Consider the following 22,916-nt stretch of genomic DNA (forward strand, 5'->3'; position numbering starts at 1 on the left):
TCCTCTCCGCCATGCTTTTCAACATCTACATGCAACCACTGGGAGAGATCATCAGGGGGTTTGGGCTAGGTTTTCAACAGTATGCGAATGATACCCTGTGTGAGTATCTGGAGGTGGTTGAAGGATGGATGGCAGCTAACAGATTGAGGTTGAATCCTTACAAGACAGAAATACTGTTTTGGGGGGACAGGGGGCGGGCAGGTATTGAGGACTCCCTGGTCCTGAATGGGGTTACAGTGCCCCTGAAGGACCAGGTGCGCAGCCTGGGAGTCATTTTGGATTCACAGCTGTCCATGGAGGTCCAGGTTAACTCTGTGTCCAGGGCAGCTGTCTATCAGCTCCACCTGGTACGCAGGCTAAGATGCTACCTGCCCGCGGACTGTCTCGCCAGAGTGGTGCATCTCCCGCTTGGACTACTGCAACGCGCTCTACCTGTGGCTACCTTTGAAGGTGACCCAGAAAGTACAACTAATGCAGAATGCGACAGCTAGACTGGTGACTGAGAGCAGCCTCCGAGACGACATAACACTGGTCTTGAAAGACCTACACTGGCTCCCATTACATTTCTAAGCACAATTCAAAGTGTTGGTTCTGACCTTTAAAGCCCTAAACGGCCTCGATCCAGTATACCTGAAGGATCGTCTCGACCCATATCATTCTGCCCGGACACTGAGGTACAGTGCCGAGGGCTTTCTGGCGGTTCCCTCGCTGCGAGAAGGCAAGCTACAGGGAATCAGACAAAGGGCCTTCTCAGTAGTGGCACCTGCACTGCAGAATGCCCTCCCACTGGATGTAAAACAGAAAAACAACTACAGTGGTACCTCGGGTTAAGTACTTAATTCATTCCAGAGGTTCATACTTAACCTGAAACTGTTTTTAACCTGAAGCACCACTTTAGCTAATGGGGCCTGCTGTCACTGCTGCGCCGCCAGAGCACGATTTCTGTTCTCATCCTGAAGCAATGTTCTTAACCCGAGGTACTATTTCTGGGTTAGTGGAGTCTGTAACCTGAAGCGTATGTAACCTGAAGCATATGTAACCTGAGGTACCACTGTACCAGACTTTTAGAAGACATCTGAAGGCAGCCCTGTTTAGGGAAGCTTTTAAAGTTTAAAAGACAATTGTATTTTAATATTTTGTTGGAAGCCGCCCAGAGTGGCCGGGGAAACCCAGCCAGATGGGCAGGGTATAAATAAATTAATTATGATGATGATGATGATGATAATAATAATAGTAATAATAATAGTAATAATAATAGTAATAATAATAATAATATGTTTGAGATAACTAAATTCCTGGTATGACTCAGCATTCCTCATTAAAAATATAGCCTTGTATTAGTGGAGTCATGATGAGATTAATGAAGATAGGGAAATTATTTTGCTGTGCATAAACAACATAAGTGGCTATACTATGTAACTAACACCTTTGAAATCTTTGCTCAGTATTTCCAAGATGATGTGTGTTCTAGCCACTTGAACCTAGAAGGAAATATTCTAATAGCAGTCAAACTCCAATTGTCTCAAAGTGGTGTTCATTCAGTGTACTTTCTGAAGAAGAGTGGTTCCGTAAGAGTGGCTCCCATTGTGGTGAAACTGGGGTGGGATAGACTGGAAAGTTATTTGGTGAATTTTCCTGGGCTTTCCAAAGGTGACTTAAGGATTTAAAATATATGTTTCTTATCCCTGAGAATGCAAAAGAAGAGGCAGCTGTCAGAATTTCATACAGTTCCCAAAAATGACTTGATGCAATTTCTACTCCATGCTTTGTGTTCCAATATAAAATTACAAGATGTTTGGGAAAGCATGCAATCTCTACTGTCATCATTTCCCACCCCCTCACTGGACCAGTTCTGCCCAGGGCTCCTCCTCTTAGCCTATAAATCCCCCAAGGCAGCCTCTTCCTCCATCAGTTGCCTGATTCTTTGAACTGAGTTCTCCTCAGCTTTTGGTCTCTCCAGCACTATGAAGATCTTCTTGAGTATTTGTCTCTTCTTGGCCATCCTTTCTGAAGGTGAGTAGGAAGCCGCAATCTTGAATTGCTTTTTCAAATGGAGGGGGGGATATGCAGTGGGCTAGAGAAGGCAAACTGATATTGGCTCTAGGAAGGATAAAGGAAGCTAAAGATATTGGAATACTGAGAATATGGACTCCAAATTCTGAAAGACAGCTTTGTGGAGTGTAATTCTGTTTCATGAGGTTGGCTTTCTTCACATACAACATGTGTGCTGCCTGTGAAAGTATGCAATGGGACTGCTAAAATCCCATTGTGCACCTCATTGTGTGTTGTGGGGGAGGACGTCCCTGCTTTAATGTATGCATTCATAATAGTAAAATGGATGAAGACTGTGTGTCTCTACATCTTTGTGTCTGGAGATGTTCCTGTGTGTGAGATAGGGGAAAGATATGTGTCAGTGTGTATACCTACATCAACCCACCACTACATGTGGATCCTGAGACCAATAGGGTTGCTCATGTCCGGCTTGGAAGATTGTATCCAGGTGGGAATGTAGAGTCCATTTCTCAATGCCTGAGGAACTGATGTATTTGGTGCTGAATATTTCTTTTGTCTCTGCAGTGACAGCTGAGAACTGTAAAGTAAAGAAACTAAATGACAGTGCTTCAAAAGGCACCTGTGAAACTTCCAAAGGCGGCAGTTGCTTTCTTCGTATTATTGACAGAACATTTAGTGAGTATAAATCATTTCTGTCAGATTAAACCTGAGTGTGTGGGTCCATCATTTGGACCCTGACATATCCGGGGGGAGGGGGACAGAATGCGGATCTCACCCAGTGTTGAGAAATTCTTTTTTCCCAACAATTAATTAAATATTAGTAGAATTAAAACTATATAAAATATGTGTAAACTGTATCAATGATTACAATAAAAGTGGTATCAACCTTTTCAATAAAAACAGTAATTCCCCAAAAGCCTGTTGAGACTAGGTCTTCACCTACCAGGAGTAGGACAAGAAGGGAGGCTATCTAGCTTCTCCTGGGAGGGATTTCCAGTGTTGGGAAGCAGGCAGTGAGATGGCTCTTTTCCATGTCAATAACTAATAAAGTGTGCAGCCTCCCCCACACCTTTCCATAGGGCAGCCTCTTAGCCTTAGAGAACCACTGGCAACCTTCTTCTGAGCTTTGCCACCTGATTACTGTTAATACATTATGCATGAATATTTAGGCCTCATCTTTCTCTGGCTTTTGCCTTACAGCTCCATCACCAACTGGTTTTCCCAATGGCCAAATCCTAAGTAACAATACCTCACTGGCAGGTCACTCTCCACTCATTAGTACCCAACATAATCAGAGTCTACTCTTTGTGGGTTCAAACACAAGTGATGCAGTGGTCAAGTGTGTAGCCAGTGATGAATACAAGAAGACATGTGTTCAACCAATGATCAACCAGTCCTCCTGTTGGTTGAAAGACAGTTGGGAATGACCAACGTTAGAGTTCACCTATGGCAACATCTAGCAAACCCCAAGAAGCTACTGGTAAGGGTTGCTCTTTTCCCTGATCCCCTGAGCTGGGTGTAGGGACAAAGATTGCAGTCTTTCCAGATGGCATGATGTTTTGGGGAAAATCCAATCCCATTGTTGGGAAAATTTAAAGGGTTCATAGGCTGGAGGTATGTCTCCCAGAAAACCATAGGTCCTAGGCTCAAAAGAATATGGAATAATCCAAATGATACAGTTCCATGAAATTAATATTTTCCCAATCGTTCCCCCATTTTATTTTATTTTTGGAAAGGAATGATTCCATATTCATTTTAAGGCAGAATAATTAATACTCACACAGGTGGAAGTACCTACATTACATAACAAATGCCAATCAATATGGGGGAAATACTCAGACTCATTCCCCACATACCCAGTAGTGACATCTCAATATTTTCCAGCTTGCAGCAACCATATGATGGTTGGACAACATGGAATGACTGTGCTACTTATGCCACCCTCAAAAGTATTTTATGGGACCTATGTTTGATTTATGGGTGGTGTTTGCAGTGACTTTATTAAACTCACAATTTAAGATTTTATTTGGGATAAACCCAGGGGCATAACTTGCACACTGCACACAATTTACCCTTCCTTGACTAATGTAATTAGCAAAACCAAGAAATTACCTTGTGTTATGTGGCATCTATTGACAAACCCAGCATAACGCACAACAATATTCAATATTTATCATTTTCTCCCTTTTCCCACTCTTGTGGCCTATGAGACACTTGAGCATGCTTATGAACCAAGAGCAGGAATAACATTTAGGTTGACATAAACATAGAAATCTTTTTAGTTATAAAGTATAAAAAAAATCATGAAACAGCAAGGAGCAGAGCCAAGAGGAGCTGCATGTTTGGCTCTCCTGTTTCCTAAAAGCAAAATATTTTCATTTTAAGATATAGAAAAAGGGAATAAATGAGGAACCAAAGTATGTATAGAAAAATCCACAGAAATAAGAAAATTCATCTCCCCCCCACATTTTGGCACACAGAATGGTACAGTATCACAGGAGATAAACGATTCTCCAGGCTTGGTGTAGGCATGAATAGAAGTGATGACTCAGGAATTTGGGCACCTTTTAATATCTGAAAGGAAATAAACTTGAAGAATTTCATAGTCAGATACCACAACATAACCAGACATGAATTTAATATGGTCATTTGTTTTACAAAAGTCATTAATATACAGAATCAAGTTGAAGAAAGGAACATCATTAAGATCTGCATGAGGTGTGACACTGAATCGGAACCTTGTTTGCTACTTTTACAGGCGCTATCAATCTATAAATCAAATCAGGTTCAGGGTAAAAACAAGAAAAGGAAAATGAACTAAATTTCATGGCGGGGGGAGTTGTAAGAATAGGCTGATCCAGCAAACAGTGGTTACAGTAGTAAAAGCTAACAAAAAATTAAATTAATTTTTATTAGTTTTCAGAATTTTAACAAATCAATCCAGATCATTTAAATTTAATACATTTATTTATTTATTTTACAAAAAAGGTTTCCTGCTCCTTTCACAAACATATGTCCATTGCTTCCTGATATTGCCACATTCATTCTTCTCTTTTAATCACCTCCTTCTATTGGTCGTAATCCATTTTCCTAGCTAACATTCTTGGTTTTTTTTTACAGACAGCATCATTGTTATTTTCCAAACATATAAAATAACCATCTCACATGTGCAGCCTTTTCAGAAGTCTGTTCACAGACTTAGTGTGGAGAGAGATTAATTGCCAACTTTCTCAGTCCATTCCATTCCTTTGAAAACATCCCTTCTGTTTTTCAAGGACGTTCCGAGTTATAAATAACTCCCAAAAAGATGCCTTCTCTGCCATTAAAATCCTGGGGATTGTTCTCCACAGCTCGCAGTTAAAAATCAAAATCAAATTTATAAACTCCTGGGAAGTCTAATTACCGTACTTTTGTCTCTATAACATGCATATTTTTTCTCTTAAAAAGTAAGGGGAAATGTCTGTGCCTTTTATTGAGCGAATGTGTGTTCCCTTGAGCCAACTGGCCCGAGTGCAGGGGCAAAAATTAGGCAAAAATCTGATCGCGCATGTGTCAGGAAGGAGGGACGCCTGAAGAGAGGAAGCTGTTGCTTTCCTGCATTCTGCCTCAGGGTCTTACTGCCCACCCTCTTCTGTTTTGGTTGCTGTTTGCTCAAACAGAACAAAGAGCAGGGAAATCCCCTCCCCTCCAGGCAAGCAGAGGGGAACGGAAAGGATCACGTCCTTCCTTCTAATTCCTCTCCCAGCTTCGGTGCTGCTGTGTCCAGGGAAGCATTTTAGGGACTTGCAGGCAGCCGGAAAACATGCAGGTGGGAGAGAGAGGGATGGCTTGGGTGGTTGGGTGGGGGAAAACTTTTGCCTTCCTTTCCTCCGTCCTGTTAAACCCCCTCCTGCATTCTTAGCCAGCGGCTTCTCTGCACACCCCTCTCGTGCTCCGTGTTCCTTCTGTGTTTTTCCTTCCCTCCCCACTTAAAACGTGGTTACAAAGCACGGATCCACATGGATCCTCAGGATCATTGCATTGGGTCACCCTAAATTCACCATCAGATCACATAGCATGTCCATGGCTACAGCCTGCACCAAAAAAATCACACACCCACTGTTGCCTGGGGCTGCAATGATGCAAAAACATGGTTACAAAGCATGGATCCACATGGATCCTCAGGATCTTTGCATTGGGTCACCCCAAATTCACCATCAGATCACATGTCTGTGGCCACAGCATGAGGCACAAAAATGATACACCTACTGTTTCATTCAGAATCCCCCCCTTGTTTTCCTCCTCTAAAAACGATGTGTGTGTTATGGTCAGGTGCGTGTTATAGCGAAAAATACAGTAGCAGTCCTTAGGAAACCACTCTCTCATCCACTTTTTTTTCATCCAGTTCAAAGAAACTGTATATAAAATCCATTCCTCTTCAGTCGAGAGGGGAAGATATATATCATTGGTCCTCTCTGTTCCTCCAGATAACAGATAACCTCTAAATGTCTGCACATTATTCTTTTGTGTTGCAGGAAAGGTCAGGGGGGGGAGCCATTTAGAAACCTTCAGAGTAAACATTGCTTTGCCTCCCCTCCCATTCTGGCTATTGTAAGTCTTTTTGCGCTTGTTGAAAATCTTTAAGATAACTCCAGGGCTCAAGTCCAGTCCTTTTGGCAGCTGATTAGTTGCAGCCCTTTACCATATGCCATTACAGGAGTGCCCCATAATCAATGCAATATTCTGAATTCTTGAAGAACAGATCACAGATCATGCCAGAAATGGAGGTTTGTCCATGGCAGGGACACATTTCCCAGGCTGCACCCGCACTGCCTTTCAAGCTGGAAGATATGAGTTTAAGTGACACCGTGGGATACCGTGCACTCCCCAGACCCCTGAGAAGCATTGCCAGGTATTTTACCTCATAAATCCTGGCTTTCCCCTGTCCAGGCAGCTACCCTGCCCTGGAGGGCAGAAGAGCTCAACCACCATGGCCATGATGTCAGGCCGGAAACCAAAACCTAATTAGTTTTAATTAGTTTTGCCTTTTGTAATTTTTAAATCATTTTTATTGAAAGTTTTCAGCATAAAATACAATAAAAGCCAAGCTAATCTAAAGAAAAAGGAATCATAAAAGCAAGCATAAGAAAGGGATAAAATAAAGAAGTGAAGGAACAAGAAATGAAGAAGAAATACAAAGCTCTCTATCACAGTTATCACACGCCTGACATTTCAAACGAGTTTCTTAGAATGGAGGCTTTCCTCCCAGAAACCTAAAAGGAAAGGATGTAGGCACCAAGTGAAAAGATAGGCCTGTAATGAAATGCAAATCTGCATAGGCACAGCCTCAAAAATAAGGAGGAGACTGTAAAGAACCACATCCAAATCAATGTTGGGTTTTTTTATACACTTCTAGATTACACGTGATTTCATTTCACCAATCAAAGGATCAAAGGAATCTTAATAGTTGAAACCAATTCTCTTTCTGTGCATACAATGGCCACAATAGATTCTAACAAGTTGTCCTTTTCACTGTTATGGAAAGCACATTTGCTACATACCATACCCAAAAGTAGCTAATTCTGTACTCTAAAAGGCAGGCTGATTGGCTCCCTTGTCCTTTTGAGTTTCTCCTTGCACAGGAATGTCTGCAAGAAACCCATCAGACAACCAAACCAAACCCATCCACAGTCATGCTGGACTGCAAACTGCACTCCTGGAAAGGAGGGATGGAATGGAGATTCTCAAACCAATCAGAAAGAATCTACCCGATCCAGGCCAGCCCACCTCTTGTCAAATAGGCCTGTAATATATAGAAGCAGCACAAAACTCCAGACCCTTTTGGTTACAATCTGACAGCAGCTGAACCTACAAAAATATTTTTCATGAAAAAGGAAAACTTATTCAGACATTTCCCCATAGAAAGATGCATGGAAAAAGATTTATTCCCTTGAGATATGCAGTCAGAAGTTAGATCAAGAGAAGGAGAAAATTAGAGGAAAGAGAAAACTGTATTCTCCACTCTCTAAGAACTATCCTGGAATATTCACATGGTTTGGCAGAGTAATTTATACCGATTCAGGAAGAAACTACTTTAACGATTAGCTTGCTTAATTCAGTACTTGCCAGATTCTTTTTCTTTATTCACCCATTTGCACAACGTATGTTTATAAGGGAGCATTGAAAAAAAATCATTCAGGAGAGTAATGATTTGAATTTTAGCTGATCTAGGTATTCAAATTATCTCTCACAGATGGCTCTTCAAAGCTTGAAACTGAAACGGGATGTACTACAGATTGCACCTCAGGGAACTACATTTTCACTTCAGGAAAAGATAATTTCTTGCGGGATATCAGGTTCTGCTGTCATGGTAGAGACTGCTACATGAAAATTTTTCAACGTAAGTATATGCGTGTTTGTATATATCCTCAAGCATAAATAGCATTGAGGCTTTAAGGGTTTTCCTGGGTTGCCGTTAGACAAACGATATCAAACAGATGGCATTGGAGATCTTTGATGAAGCCCAAGATAGATCACAGCTTCCCTGTAGCTGGTTAGAGGACACCAAAGGTGGTCCCCATGATACCTCATAGTAAGGAAAAATGTAAAGGTAAAGTACCCCTAGACAGTTAAGTCCAGTTGAAATTAACTATGTAGTGCAGCACTCACCTCACTTTTTTAGGCCGAGGGAGCTGACATATGTCTGCAACAGCTTTCCAGATCATGTGGCCAGCATGACTAAACTGCTTCTGGTGCAATGAGACACTTTGATGGAAGCCTGTAAAGGTGGTGTTTCCCCTTCGCAGTAACACTCCAGCACAGTCAGCTTCGTATTGACAGTCTTTATTACATATATACAAGAAATAGCTACTGTTCAGAATAATACTTCCAAACCCGTTGAGTCAGATTTGGGGAGTGGCTTCCTATGATTCCCATGCCAACAAAGTAGGTGTGGGAATTGCGTGAGACATCTTTGATCCTTGTTTCATTTCCCTCCTTGTCTGTGCTGATTTGAAAGCCCCCTCCCTTCCTGAGTCTGAGCTTCCTTCCGAAGCCTCTGGGTGCTTGCAGGGCGCTTCAGCATTCCTGAGCCCCTGCTCTCCCTGGCGACTCTCCACCCCCTCTTCTGCTACCTCTGTCTCTGGGTGGTTGCGGGGCTCTTCAGCATCCCCGAGCTCCTGTTCTGCCTCTTCTGCCCTTTGCTCCTCCAAATCCTTCTTGACATAACCCTCCATCTCTAAGACCTCCCCAATCCCCTTCCTCCTCTCTGTCTGCAGGGGGGAGGTCCAAATCTTCCGGTAGCTCTATCTCTTTGTCACTGTCCAAACTACTCTCTGGCTCTGCCCAATTCCTAGGTTTGGGCTTGTGGGGGTGTCTCCTATGAAACTCCCTCTGCAATCGTGGCACATGGACATGCTCCAACAGTTCCCAGGAGTTCTCGGCTGATGAAAAGCCTTTCCAAGCTACAAGGTATTGTAGTTTCCTCCTGTGCCATCTGGAATCTAAGATTTCCTGAACTTCGTACTCCTCTCCTTCTACCAGTGTAGGAGGGGGAGGATGTTCTGTCCTCTCCCCCTGGTACCTGTGTGCTGGAATAAATTGAGACAGCAAAGCCCTGTGGAATACTGGGTGTATCCTCATTGTCTCTGGCAACCAGAGCCTAAAGGACACCTGCACCACCTCAAACGGCCCCAGCCTTCTTGGCTCTAGCTTCTTGCACCTCCCTTTGATGGCAACCCCTTTGAGGACAACCACACCTTGTCTCCTACCTGGATTTTCTCTCCCTTCTGCCTATGTGCGTTTGAGGTCCTTTTGTAAGCTGCCTTCGATGTTTCCAGGTTTTCTTTCACTATCTTATGCAAGTACTCCATTTCCTCCACAAACTCCTCAGCTGCTGGTACTGACAGCACCTCTTCCCTACCCAGAAAGGCCCTGGGATGCACATCCTAGTTAACCACAAAAGGTGCCATGTCCATGGATGTGTGCACTGCCTTGTTGTCCACAAACTCGGCCAGGTTCAACTTCTCTACCCAATCGTCTTGCTGGTAGCATGTATAGCACCTCAAGTATTGTTGCAAGGTGGCATTGGTCCTCTCTGACCTCCACCCCTAACAACTGCATTAACTTCATCCAGAAATGCAAAGTAAACTGACTTCCGTGATCCGTGATTAGCCTTAATGGCATACAGTGCAACTTAAACACATGATCCACGAACAACCCTGCTGTCTCCTGTGCGGAAGGTATCTTAGAGCAAGGTACAAAATGTGCCATCTTTTTCAGCACATCTACCAGCACCCAAATAACTATTTTTTTCTGTGACACTGGCAGGTCGGTAATAAAATCCATGGACACCACTTCCCACAGTTTACTTGGGGTGGGTAACAGTTGTTACAGCCCAGCTGGGGCTGTCCTTTGCCTTTTGGCTCTCTGACAGACTTTGCACCCCCTCGTGTATTCTGCAGTATCCTCCTTAATCTTGGGCCACCAGAATTCCCTAGTGACTAGGTATATGGTCTTGCTGTGACCAAAATGCCCTGCAGTGGGGCTACCATGATGCTGCCTGAGAACTTTGACTCGTAGCTCATCTCCTGGTATATACAGCGCCCCCTTGTAATAGAGAAAGCCTCCTCTCTCTTCAAAACCACCTTCTCTACTTCTCCCTTGGCTCAGATCAGCTAACTTCTTCCTTGCATACCCATCACCAGCAGTTAACATCTGTAGCTCCCTATCATTTACTACCGTTGCTGCACACTGCCACTGCTCTGATTCAAAGGTGTGCTTTACTGTTGGAGGCGACTGCTCCTCCAAATACTCCGGCTTTCTCAACAGCACATGTGCCCAAGCATTTTGCTCTTCTGGCACATACTCTAGCTTAAAATTGAACCCAGCAAAGAATTCTGTCCACCTGATTTGCCTTTGGTTTAACTGCCGAGCTGTTTTCCAGTATTCCAGATTCTTATGGTCTGTGTGAACCTTTAACTGCCATTGCACACCTGCCAAAAATGCTTTCAATTTCTGAACGCTTCAACTATCGCTAACAGTTTGCATCCCAAATCATGCAATTCTGTTAAAAGCGGTTTAACTTCCTAGAGTGAAAGGTGTATGGTCTCCAGTTTCCTTCCCTATCCTGCTGCAGTAACAGCGCCCTTATGGCCTGATTTGATGCATCTGTTTCTATTCTCCCTGACAAAGCCAGAAGGCATGAAAAAACTGTTTACCTAGAAATAACTCCACTTCTGGAACACCAGTTACATTGTGGCATCCTGGCCCTTCTAATATGGTGTTGGCACAGTTTTTTTCTGAGGGGATGCAGGGGTACACATACTTAAGCAAGTGTTCAGAAACTTAATACATGAAGATCAGACAGGAGTTCTTCCAACAAGAGAATTAAAAGATAAAGGTAGAATTGTATGGAATGCTATTTGAAAAAGAAAAAGTGATTAGCAATTAGCTATGGTTTTAGATGCAGAGAAAGCATTTGATAATATTTCTTGGTGTTTTAGGGGGAAATTACTGGTTATAATGTGGTTTGGGGATAGATTTGTGCGAGGAATAAAGGAATTATATATAAGGAGCAATTTGCAAACATAATAGTATCTATCAGAAAAATGCATTATTGTTAAGGGGACAAAACAAGGTTGCTTTCAATGTTAATGCTTATTATAGGGTAAGAAGTGGTGTGTATTAGAGAAAATAATGATATATGAAGCCTCCAAGTGGGCCTTCAAACTTACAAACTGAGGGCATTTGCAGTTGATGTGGTATTGTTCCTGGAAAACCTGATGGAAAGTGTGGTTAAGGTATTGGATGTAATAAAGCAGTTTGGTAATTTAGCAGGAATTTTATATAACTAAGAATAAGACTAAAATCTTAACAAAAAATATAAACCAGCAAGGTAAAGAGAAGCTGCAAGAAATAACTATATTAAGATAGAAAAGAAAGTGATATATTTGGATATCTGGATAACAAATATGAATGCAAATCTGTTTCAAAATTATTCCCTGAATAATTTCTTCCCTGAAGAAATAGGAAGAGGGAGTAGAATGAAACTTTCTCTTTTGGGAAGAATCTGTTGGGATACTGCCAGGGAGACAAAGTCCATCATGGCCCCCAAGCCGTGACAAACACACACGGATCAGCTTTGCCCTGGTGAAAACCTAGAGAAAGCAATGTCTCAGTGAGTTTTGTGTTCCAACACCTGGCACTCTGCTTGAGACCATATAAGGATTTCTGCAGTTTACAGACCATTCCCTTCTGTATCTGCATTCCAACAGGTGGAAGCATAAACAGCTCCTCCCCCAAAATTCCGTACAAAAAAAGCTGTATTAATGTCATGATGGGAAACATGCAGTTTCTCCTCCGCAGCGATCTTGAGCATAAGCTGAATGCTCTCATATTTGACTGTGGGAGAGTAGGTCTCGTGGTAAACCTGTCCTGGTACCTCTGGCAACCAATCTGGTACACCAAACCTCTGGCATCCAATCTGACTTTGTGTCTAACTACCTTGCCATTCTGGTCTGTATTGGCCTTGAAGACCCATTTGCTGCCAACCAGTCTCATTCCTGGGACTACCGGTACCAACTTCCTATTCAAGGAATCAACTTCAGGCTTCATGGCAGTTAGCCAAGGCTCAGCATCTTTAGAGGTTAACTCCTGAACCTCTTTGAAGCTAGAAGGTTCCCACACCTTCTCTGAGCTACTAAGAACAGCAGTTGCTGTCTTAGCAAACTCATCAGCAAATCTCTTTGGAGGTCTGCCTTTGGTCGCCCTTTCAGATCTGTGTACTAGATGCAAGTCTTCTGGACTCATCTCCTCCTTCTTAGGAGAAAAGTGACCAATGGTGAATAGTGGTTCTTCCAGTTCATTGTCAGATGTATCAGATGGTCTGACTGAGGCCTTTGCGCTCTTGTAGTCTGCTGTGTCATCAGTGTCGCTGACACCAGCAGCAGCGCCGCCCACTGAGTTGGAATCCAAACTCTGATCATCATCATCCTCAGCTTCCTCAACATTATCTGCTTTCTTCACATCACCTTCATCCTCCTCTGGGTAACTCTGGAAAATTCCCACACACACACACACACCACTTAGGATTGTACTCAACACTCTTTGTGAACTTAATGGACTTAGAGTCAGTCATCCATACCCTGTATGCACCTTTTTCGTACCCCATGAACAAACCATGTGTCCCACGCTTCCCAAGCTTGTTGCTCTGTGGGGTGTGTACCCACATGTCAGAACCAAAGATTCTCATGTGCTTGATGTTGGGTTTCTTACCAAACATCTTCTCATAGGGGGTACAACCAATAGGTGATGACAATCTGCGATTAAAAGTGTAAATAAAAGTCGACAGAGCCTCCCCCCAATACTTATCAGGGAGATTGGCATCATGCAACAATGTTTTCTATTTTTTTTTAAAAAAGATATATTATTATATTTTCACAATGTATGGTGAAGCTGTGCCAGCAAACAAAGCCTTGTTTTCCACTGGCGTGGGCTCTTCACCCCCCTTCTGCTTCGGGCCATCTGCAGGCATCTGCCTCTGTTTACCTCTGGCCTTCCGGCCTCTGCAAAGGCGATGACCTTGGTTCTCACGAGAAACAGAGTTCTCAGCTGCCGACTCCTTGGCTCCCCCTGGAGGCTGGAATGCTGCCTGGGATGACATCACAGTCAGCTCCCCCTGCAGCTTGCAACTGGTGCCCTCAGCATCCCTGCATTCACTCGCATTCTGGGAAACAGCCAGGACCTCTGATGCAGTCAAACTCTGGGCTGGGATGATTGGCAGATGGGCTACTTTCAAAGCATTCCACATCTTACGTGCAGTTGCATTGCCAGCTAACGTTTTAATTTCCTCCAGAGAGACGGACAAGACTATTACGTTCATGGCCTTCGAATTTTCAGCCCTCCATCTATCTGTCAGAGGAACTGGAGGGGCTTCAGACACAGTATGCCACACTCCAAACTGACGCAGCAAACTCTCACACCACACAACCCAGGTCTCATAATTGTGCCCATTTAACTCTGGGCACTCAGCAGCTTCTGAGGAGTGTAAAAGATCCATCTCAGCTATTCACTTGAGCCGGGAGCCCTATTCACTTCAGAGACTCCTTATCTTGGCACCCATAAATCATGAAGCCTCTGGCACAGCTCCCAGACCAATTAAGCAAGCCAGACATCAAAGAGACTTTGCCGCGGCAATGAAAAGCCTCACTTTCGCTTTTCCTCCACATACCTCTCAGCAGTCCGTCACAGTCTTACTCTCCTGTAAGTGCCGTGAATCTGGGCCCAAAACCTGTTGTTGGGATACTGCCAGGGAGACAAAGTCCATCATGGCCCCCAAGCCGTGTCCGGTCCATCGATCTCCCGTAGACACGCAGTATCAGCAATTAGCGACATGAGCTCCAGAAATAGCCTGCCACATTCTATTTTTTTTTTTTTAAATATTTTTATTGGGTTTTCACATTTTATGTAAACACAAACAACACACCAAAACAAACATAAAAAACAACGAACATGAATAGATCCCGAAAATCTTATTTTCTAACCCTAGTCCTTGACTTCCCCCCACCCCCTCCCCTGCATCCCTATTCCCAAACTTATGTCAGCAAGTTGGCATTTCTTCCATCTTAATATTAGACCTTTTATACAAAAAAAAAACAAAAATAAATTTTCCCTAAGTTGGACCCCAATTCTCTTCCCTCGATTTCTCATTTTTTCTTACATAATTTTCTTAATACTAAACCCCCTGGTCTTGAGTGTTGTTTAAATTTGATTCTTCCCTCCCTCCCCTCCCCGCTTTGCGTCCTTTCCCGAGACATGTCCAAATTAACAGTTTTTAGCCTGGATTCCGGATATCCGAGGCTCTCAATTCTCTTTTAGTCCCTCTCCGCCGGTTTTGTTGGTAGTCCTTTTTGTCTATCATCGAGTCTCGAAAGATTTCCTTAACAATCAATCCAATCAGTCCATAGTCTCTTCCCATATTTAAAGGCAACTGCTGAGGAATTTCCACAAGGCCTAAGTCTTGTTGATAGTCAAAATCAAAGTCTATGTGGAGGCCCCAATTGTACTTCTTTATTTCGAGCTCCTGAATTCCATAAAGTCCCAGGGCCTCCACTTTCATCTTCTGTATCTTTCGTAGGCTTTGAGTGGATTTAATCCAATAGTCTCCTTGCTTGTGTTCTCCAGATGTCGGCTTCTGGTTAATACTTCCCCAGATAACTTGTTCTCTTTCTTGTTTTGTCTTCTCCTCTTCTTTGTTTATTGTTTCAAATTCAGCTGTGGGTTCTTTCTCACTCAGGCCCTCATTACTTTCAGCAGAACTACTTGTTTCCAAATCCAAGGTCGTCAATTGTTTACTCATAGCTGTAGTCTGCTCCTGTAGGGTTCCCACCAGTGAGAACATTCTTTCGATTTCTCTCAGTATCTTTCCACCCACAGCCATTGTAATCCCACAGAATTCCCCCTAGAGGGAATCTGGTTACTGAGTAACCTTTTCTCCAACAATCCTCTGTCCTATTGTTGTTTCTTTGTTTCTCAAAATTTTAGTTCAATTGTAACTCCTTTTAATCCGGAGAGGTCTTAAACAGCAATTTTTTTCACTATTAATAGTCCATTTGACAGCTTTTGACAGCTGTCAAATTCTGCTCCTCTATACAGGCTCCAAAGCAGGTCGCTCCCGGGCCCGGGAGGGAGGGTTGTTTACCACAAAACAAAGACTCTTCCAACACTCCACTCTCCTGCTCAAATTTACCTTTCTAAATCTTGGAAGTTACTGTCTTTTTAAAACTCACCCTTTACAGGGTAGGCACTCCAGCTTAGATCTTATTTCGTTGCTCTGGATCGTCTGCAAGGGGGGGTGTGGGGACTTCCTTTTAGCACACCCCCCGGTCGTCTCAAATTCAAAAGGTAAAAGTTTTAAAGTTCAGTTCCAAATTACTCACGGGTTCTTTTTTCAGTCCGAATTTCAAGGAAGGAAGTCAGCGCTCTCCAGTTATGGCTCGCGGCTTCGCTCAGCGGCGGTAGCGGTCGACTCTCAGTGCCACGCCGTCCCCTGTATCCCCTCCGTAGCCTTTAAAAAGGCTCATTGCGAATCAGGGGGGGCGCTTAAGGCACCCGCCGAGTCTTCAGTCCGCAGGCTTCTGCGCCTGCGGTTTTTAAGGGTCCCCGTGTCGCCGGCACGGCAAAGACCCATCCACCGCTGAGCCGATTCCCTCCGGAGCTCGGAGGGAATCCGCCATTTCCCGATCGCGCCAACCCGGAAGTCCAGCCTGCCACATTCTAGAGCCGATGCACGCTCTCTATCAGCAGATAATGCACAGCAGAAGTTGCACGCAGGAGAGCATTATTTACAAGTTTTATTCAGCGTTGATCAGAGCAAAGAAAAACATGACTGCCTGCTTCAGTGTCTCCAGACACACAGAGAGAAAACGAAAGACACAACAGAAACATCCTGTGAAACAGGAAATACGCAGACTCTGACTCACAAAGCCTGCTCCCTTTTAAGGTGGAACGGAAATATCCTAACAGGATCTTGGTGATAAAAATGAATATTTTGCCTAAGATGTCATTTCTACTTCACACAATTCTGGTAATAAGTAACATGGAGTTCTTCAAGCAATGGAAAAAAGAATTATCGAAATTCATCTGGCAGGGGGAAAGACCAAGGATCAAATTTAAAATACTAACAGATGTTAAGGAAAGAGATAGATTCTCATTGCCAGATTTAAAATTATATTATGAAGCAGCCTGTCTGATTTGGTTAAAGGAATGGATATCTTTACAGAATACAAATTTGTTAGATTTGGAAGGATATGGAAATCGGTATGGGTGGTATGGGCGGTATGTTCACCTGTGGTGAGAATTTTTAAATAATTGTATAAGTAGAAGTTTGTATAATGTGTGGACCTGATATCAAGACTTACATGAAAGGAAGACATATCATGTTTTTTTAGGAAATGCAGGTTTGGAAAAGTTAGAAGAAAATGGAGATGGGTGATACCCAAGCTCACATTTCTTCTGACTTTTCCAATATTTTCAAATTAATGTGTATTTTTGAAAACATGTATTAAAAGGTCTTGTGGATCGAATTTCTGACGTTGAAAAAGTTCTGCTTTAAGGAAAAGAAAAAATGATTTAAAATGTATGAAATGTTACTAGAATGGACAACCAAAGATGAGTTGGTTAAATCTGCAATCATGCAATGGGCTAAAGATCTAGCACATAATATAGAAATGGATGCATGGGAAAGGTTGGAAAAAATTGATATGAAATGTACTGCCTATTATACTCTCAAAGGAAATTACATGGAAATAATGTATAAATGGTATTTATCAAATTGGCTAATAGTTGTAAATAATTGTTCGAAGTATAAATGGGTACATGGAACTTTCGTTTATAAGTGGTGGACTTGTAAGACAGTGAAGTTTTTTTTGGAAAATGACGTATGATGAGATAAAAAAGATGTCTGAAGTAATTATATACAAAACAAAATCTCCTGCAGATTATGGGGAAAGAAGTTCAAAAAAATAAGATAAATTAATCTTATTTTTTTGAACTTCTTTCCCCATAATCTCCAGGAGATTTTGTTTCTGTATGTAACAGCAGGGGTTAGGATTCTCTATGCACAAAAATGGAAGGAAGTAGAAGTTACCACCAAAGAAGAATGGATAAGTAAGGTGATGGATTATGCAGAATTGGCAAATTAACAGGCAAAATAAGAGAATCTGAGAATGATTGCTTTGTGGAAGAATGGAAGCCCGTTTAAGACTATTTAAGGAATTATTGTAGGATGAACTCATGAGCAGGATTTGAAACATGAGCAGCATAAGAAATTAAAGAATAAAGTATTGATGTGTTTGTATATACGATAGAAGGTATTGTGCAGCAGAGGGAAAGAAGTAAAAACACCATGGAAAATGTGGTGGGGAGTCTGAAAAATTGATGCATAGATATCAATTTTTTGAAAAGGTAATAAGAAATTATTACACTGCAACAAAAGGAAGGTAGGGAGGGTGGAGAAATGGACCAAAACTGTGTGTTGATTTTAGTGGTTGTTTTCCACAGTGCGAAAACCTGAGTTAAATGGGCAGGAGTGTCCGACCTGTTTTCCTTATTTCTCAAAAGCCTGTAAGGGCTCAGAGACCATCAAGTGTTATGATGATCAGACCCAGTGCATAGAGTTTGTTCTTGATCATGGTAAGTAGCACAGCCTGCCAATGAGGTGGAGACAGGGTGGTGGGCTCTGTTGGTGGATTTCTGCCAGAAAATACACTATGTGTGTGTAGGGTGAAATTATCTTTTTCTGAAAATATAACTGCGTTAAATTATCTTTGTTCTGCATATATATAGATAAGACACCATATTTCTGGGGCAGGGGTATGAGAAAGGAAGCAAAATAATCTGTTTAATCATGTGTAAAACTGCCTTTTAAAAGAAAGTTTTCACTAACCTTTTAGAAGAAGTAAAGACAGCCATGGACCACCAATCTGGAAAGCAATATTGATGAAGATGGGCCCCTGTAACATAATAAAAAATGGATATTTCTTTTTTCTAAATTTTAAACATTGTGTCAAATTGATCTCATCTATGATTCTGAGATGCCTTCTATACTTGCTCAATACACTTCACAAAAATTAAAATGCTCCTATTCTCTCTTCTGCACACAAACTCTCCTGTTACTACCCAGGAACTCATGTGAAAATGTCTCTTTTTCTTTACTAGATAACAGTACAATTCCTGAAAAGGATTTCTACGGCTGTGCATCACCAACCTTTTGTGCAATGGCCAAGAATTCAATGCATTTTTATGCCTTTTCAGGCACTATAACCAAAGCACGATGCAGTGATACTCTGCCTCTCCTAGAGCAGCTGAACTTTGAAGGGTAGTTAGGAGAGAACAATGTCTTCTTCCTTTTGGTTCCCACTGTTTCTTGCAGCAGTGGAGGTAGAGGTTGCTTGCCTGGTGGTGGGAGAGGAAGAGCTACTGCACAGGACTCCTGAATCCTCTATTTGGCTTTTAATGGAGGGTGAAAGGGATTCAGGGATGCAGGGAATAGATAAGTAGGAATGTGGGGCTTGAGGGCTCTATCTCATGATAATATGGTATAGGGTTAAATTTATCTTTGTTCATAATCAAAATAAATTGGTGTGGCAAATAAAAACTGTGTTTTGTGTCTGTATTCATCAAATTAATAATATTTGTTAGCTGCAGTGGCAAAGAGGAGTTTTTTTAAAGGAACAAATGGGTAATGATTAGTTATTTTATTGATTTATGAAATGTTTATACCACTCTATATTTCAAAGAAATATTTGAGTGGTTTACAATATCATAAGGGCATCACAAAAGATCAAACAAATACAGTAAAAAGGTTCCCACCCAACTTATCAAGAGGAAAGATTGAAGAAAGCTCTAAAATGCAGTCCACCGAGGGTATTTGTAGCTGCTTTTTTGGGAGATTTGCACCCAGTGCAGCCTACTACTGTTTAGCAGAGCTCTGGAGAGCCAGCGAGAGATTCAGGAGTTAGGATTTTTGCTGGATTGCATCAAAGGCTCCTCTAGTTCAGCATTCTGCTCCCAGAGCGCCTAACAACAGAAAAGAAGACATGAGCCCAATAGTCCTCTTTCACCTGGGATCGCCACTAACTAGTTTAAAGAGTGGTGGAAGCTGGTCACCATGTGTGGCATAACCCTCCCACTGAAAATGTCAAGCAATTAACAAGAGGCACTCCCAGAAATCCCAAATCTACACACTATGTTTCCATGTCTGACAATCCCTTATTTTCTGGCCGACCAACTTTTTGCAATGCAGGAATCTTTAGCCCAACATGGGGTTCGCACCCACAAACCAGTCTCATGCTCTGCCAAGTGACCTATCCCACTGCTTGAGCATTTCCTCCTGGTCTAGTGCAAAACTGCAGTATTTCAAGTGCAGAAATCTTTTAATAAATGTATTGCAATTAGGGAAGCATGGGGGGGGGGAGAAAGCCCCAGATTAATAAATGCAACTAAGTGTTAGTTTCTGACTGCCACTGAGCAGTGCTTTAGAGTCACAAGGCTCTGTTTCGATTCCACACATTCCATACTGTTGGAAGTCACACGGGAGACAGGAGATGGATGTGACGTTAGTGGTTTCCTGTTCCTTTGTTCCTTTGTTTCAGTTGCTCTCTGCTTTCATTGAGAGAGGATGTATTTTTCTTTGCTGTCTGCGTAGAAGATAATAAAACTCTTTAGCCATGTGGCTCATACTATCTCATCCTTCCGCATGCTGCTGGAAACTCTGCTGAATGGGGGAACATGCCTTGGAGCCTTATCAGAGGCTCAGGTTGTTAATTATAGTTGGCATGGTGATTCCAGAGGCTCGGCCGGAGGAAATGAGCTTTATCAGCTCGGTCGTAGCACACTAACTGTGTGTTTGAGTGTGTGTGTTTTTGTACACAAACACATTAAACAATAAATACAACTTTATAAAAACAAACATTAAAATACAACATACATACATACATACATACATGCATACCCTTCAACATTTCTCCATACAGCAGTCTTGAAAAAGGCAAATTCCACACCTAGACTCATCAGGAAAGGAATTGAATATAAAAATGTCAATATCATTGAGACCAGTATGGAAATATATGCTGTGACCATACTTGCATTATTGTGTACATTCACCTCAACTCAAAAAGGGTATTGTAGATTTAGAAAAGTTGCAGAAAAGGGGAATCATGATGCTGAAGGGGATGGAATAACACCCACACAAAGAAAGGCTACAAGGTTACAAGATCTGAGACATTTTTTTACAGGAAAGACAAAAGAGAGAGATGGGAAACGTATTTAAGATTATGCATGCAGAGTTTGAGTGTAATCTTCGACACCTCCCTTTCCATGGAGGCGCAGATTGCAGCTATAACAAAGGCGGCATTTTTTCATCTCCGCCAAGCTAAGCAGTTGGCTCCTTACCTCTCTCGCCCTGACCTAGCCACTGTGATCCACGCGACGGTCACCTCCAGACTGGATTATTGTAACGTGCTCTACGTGGGGCCCTTGAGACTGACTCAGAAACTCCAGTGGGTGCAGAATGCCGCAGCAAGACTCCTTACAGGGTCCTCACTGCGAGATCACATTCGCCTGGTGCTATACCAGCTGCACTGACTCCCAGTGGAGTACAGGATCAGGTTTAAAGTGCTGGTTTTAACCTGTAAAGGCCTGCATGCCCTAGGACCCTCGTACCTACGGGACCGCCTCTCCTGGTATGTCCCACAGAGGAACTTATGGTCTTCAAACAAAAACCTCTTGGAGATCCCAGGCCACAGAGAGGTTAGGCTAGCCTCAACCAGAGCCAGGGCTTTTTCGGCTCTGGCTCCGATCTGGTGGAACACTCTGCCACAAGAGATTAGGGTCCTGCGGGACTTGACATCTTTCCGCAGGGCCTGCAAGACAGAGCTGTTCCGCCAAGCCGTTGGCCAGGGCACAGCCTGACTCCCTCCTTTGGCAATCTTCACAGAACTCTAGCCCGATGGTTGCCATCAATTTGATTTGAAGTAATTTTTTAATGAAATGATTTTAGAATGTTGTATTATTTTATTGTTGTTAGCCGCCCTGAGCCCTGCTTCAGCTGGTGAGGGCGGGATATAAATAAAAAAATATTATTATTATTATTACATAGGCAATATCAGTGAAAAAAATAAATATGGCTACGTATAGAAAGTTGTTAACAGAAATAGGAAACCAATTAAAATTGAAAGAATTTAATGAAATTAGCGAGAAAGTAACAAAGTGGCAGCAATATTTTCAGTTAAATGAAACATTTAAAAATGATAAAAAGAAAGGATTTCAGTATGAAATTTCAACTTTTCAGAGAGAAATAATAGAAAATGATAGGAAATTAATATTGAAAATGTACAATCTGTTGCTAGAATGGGAAACAAAAGATGAAGAGGTTAAATCAATCATGATTAAATAGGCACAAGATGTGGGACACAGTATACAGATGAGGAATGGGGAAAAACTGGGGAAGAATGAGATAAAATTTACGGCATGTGTAGTGATGAAAGAAAATTATATGAAAATTATAGATAGATGGTATCTAACTCCAGTAAAATTAGCAAAAATGTACAAAAATAAAGAAAGTAAATGTTGGAAATGTGAATTAGCAGAAGGGACATTTTCCTATATGTGATGGGATTACAAAATTGTAAAGAAATATTGTTGTTGTTGTTTAGTCATTTAGTTGTGTCCGACTCTTCGTGACCCCATGGACCAGAGCATGCCAGACACTCCTGTCTTCCACTGCCTCCCACACTTTGGTCAGACTCATGTTTGTAGTTTCAAGAACACTGTCCAACCATCTCGTCCTCTGTCGTCCCCTTCTCCTTGTGCCCTCAATCTTTCCCAACATCAGGGTCTTTTCCAGGGAGTCTTCTCTTCTCATGAGGTGGCCAAAGTATTGGAGCCTCAGCTTCAGGATCTGTCCTTCCAGTGAGCACTCAGGGCTGATTTCCTTAAGAATGGATACTTTTGATCTTCTTGCAGTCCATGGGACTCTCAAGAGTCTCCTCCAGCACCATAATTCAAAACATCAATTCTTCTGCGATCAGCCTTCTTTATGGTCCAGCTCTCACTTCCATACATCACTACTGGGAAAACCATGGCTTTAACTATACGGACCTTTGTTGGCAAGGTGATGTCTCTGCTTTTTAAGATGCTGTCTAGGTTTGCCATCACCTTTCTCCCAAGGAGCAGGCGTCTTTTAATTTCGTGACTGCTGTCACCATCTGCAGTGATCATGGAGCCCAAATCAAAGAAATATTAGGAAATTATTTACAATGAAATAAAGAAGATGTTTAAAATAACTTTTGTTAAGGGACTTCCGGGTTGGCGCCATCACCTAATGGCGGATTCCCTCCGAGCTCCGGAGGGAGTCTGCTCGACAG

The 22,916-nt window shown here is 42.3% G+C and overlaps 1 protein-coding gene across 2 annotated transcripts; it reads left to right on the plus strand.

Moving 5' to 3' along the window:
• The first annotated feature begins 1,916 nt into the window (after positions 1-1,916).
• On the plus strand, positions 1,917-19,132 carry LOC308590564 (phospholipase A2 inhibitor and Ly6/PLAUR domain-containing protein-like). Of its 2 annotated transcripts, XM_081200714.1 has the most exons (5): positions 1,917-2,013; positions 2,578-2,688; positions 8,246-8,392; positions 18,052-18,183; positions 18,709-19,132. In XM_081200714.1, the coding sequence occupies exons 1-5, from the start codon at positions 1,965-1,967 to the stop codon at positions 18,870-18,872; spliced, it is 603 nt and encodes a 200-aa protein (XP_081056840.1). In that variant the 5' UTR covers positions 1,917-1,964; the 3' UTR covers positions 18,873-19,132. The 2 variants fall into 2 exon arrangements, 1 of the variants encoding a protein (XP_081056840.1); XR_014009791.1 differs by lacking the exons at positions 1,917-2,013; positions 2,578-2,688 and adding an exon at positions 5,495-5,821 and having other exon boundaries at positions 18,709-19,126.
• The last annotated feature ends 3,784 nt before the right edge of the window (positions 19,133-22,916 follow it).

Source organism: Podarcis bocagei, assembly GCF_964188305.1.
Source record: "Podarcis bocagei genome assembly, chromosome: 7".
Taxonomy (NCBI): Eukaryota; Metazoa; Chordata; class Lepidosauria; order Squamata; family Lacertidae; genus Podarcis; species Podarcis bocagei.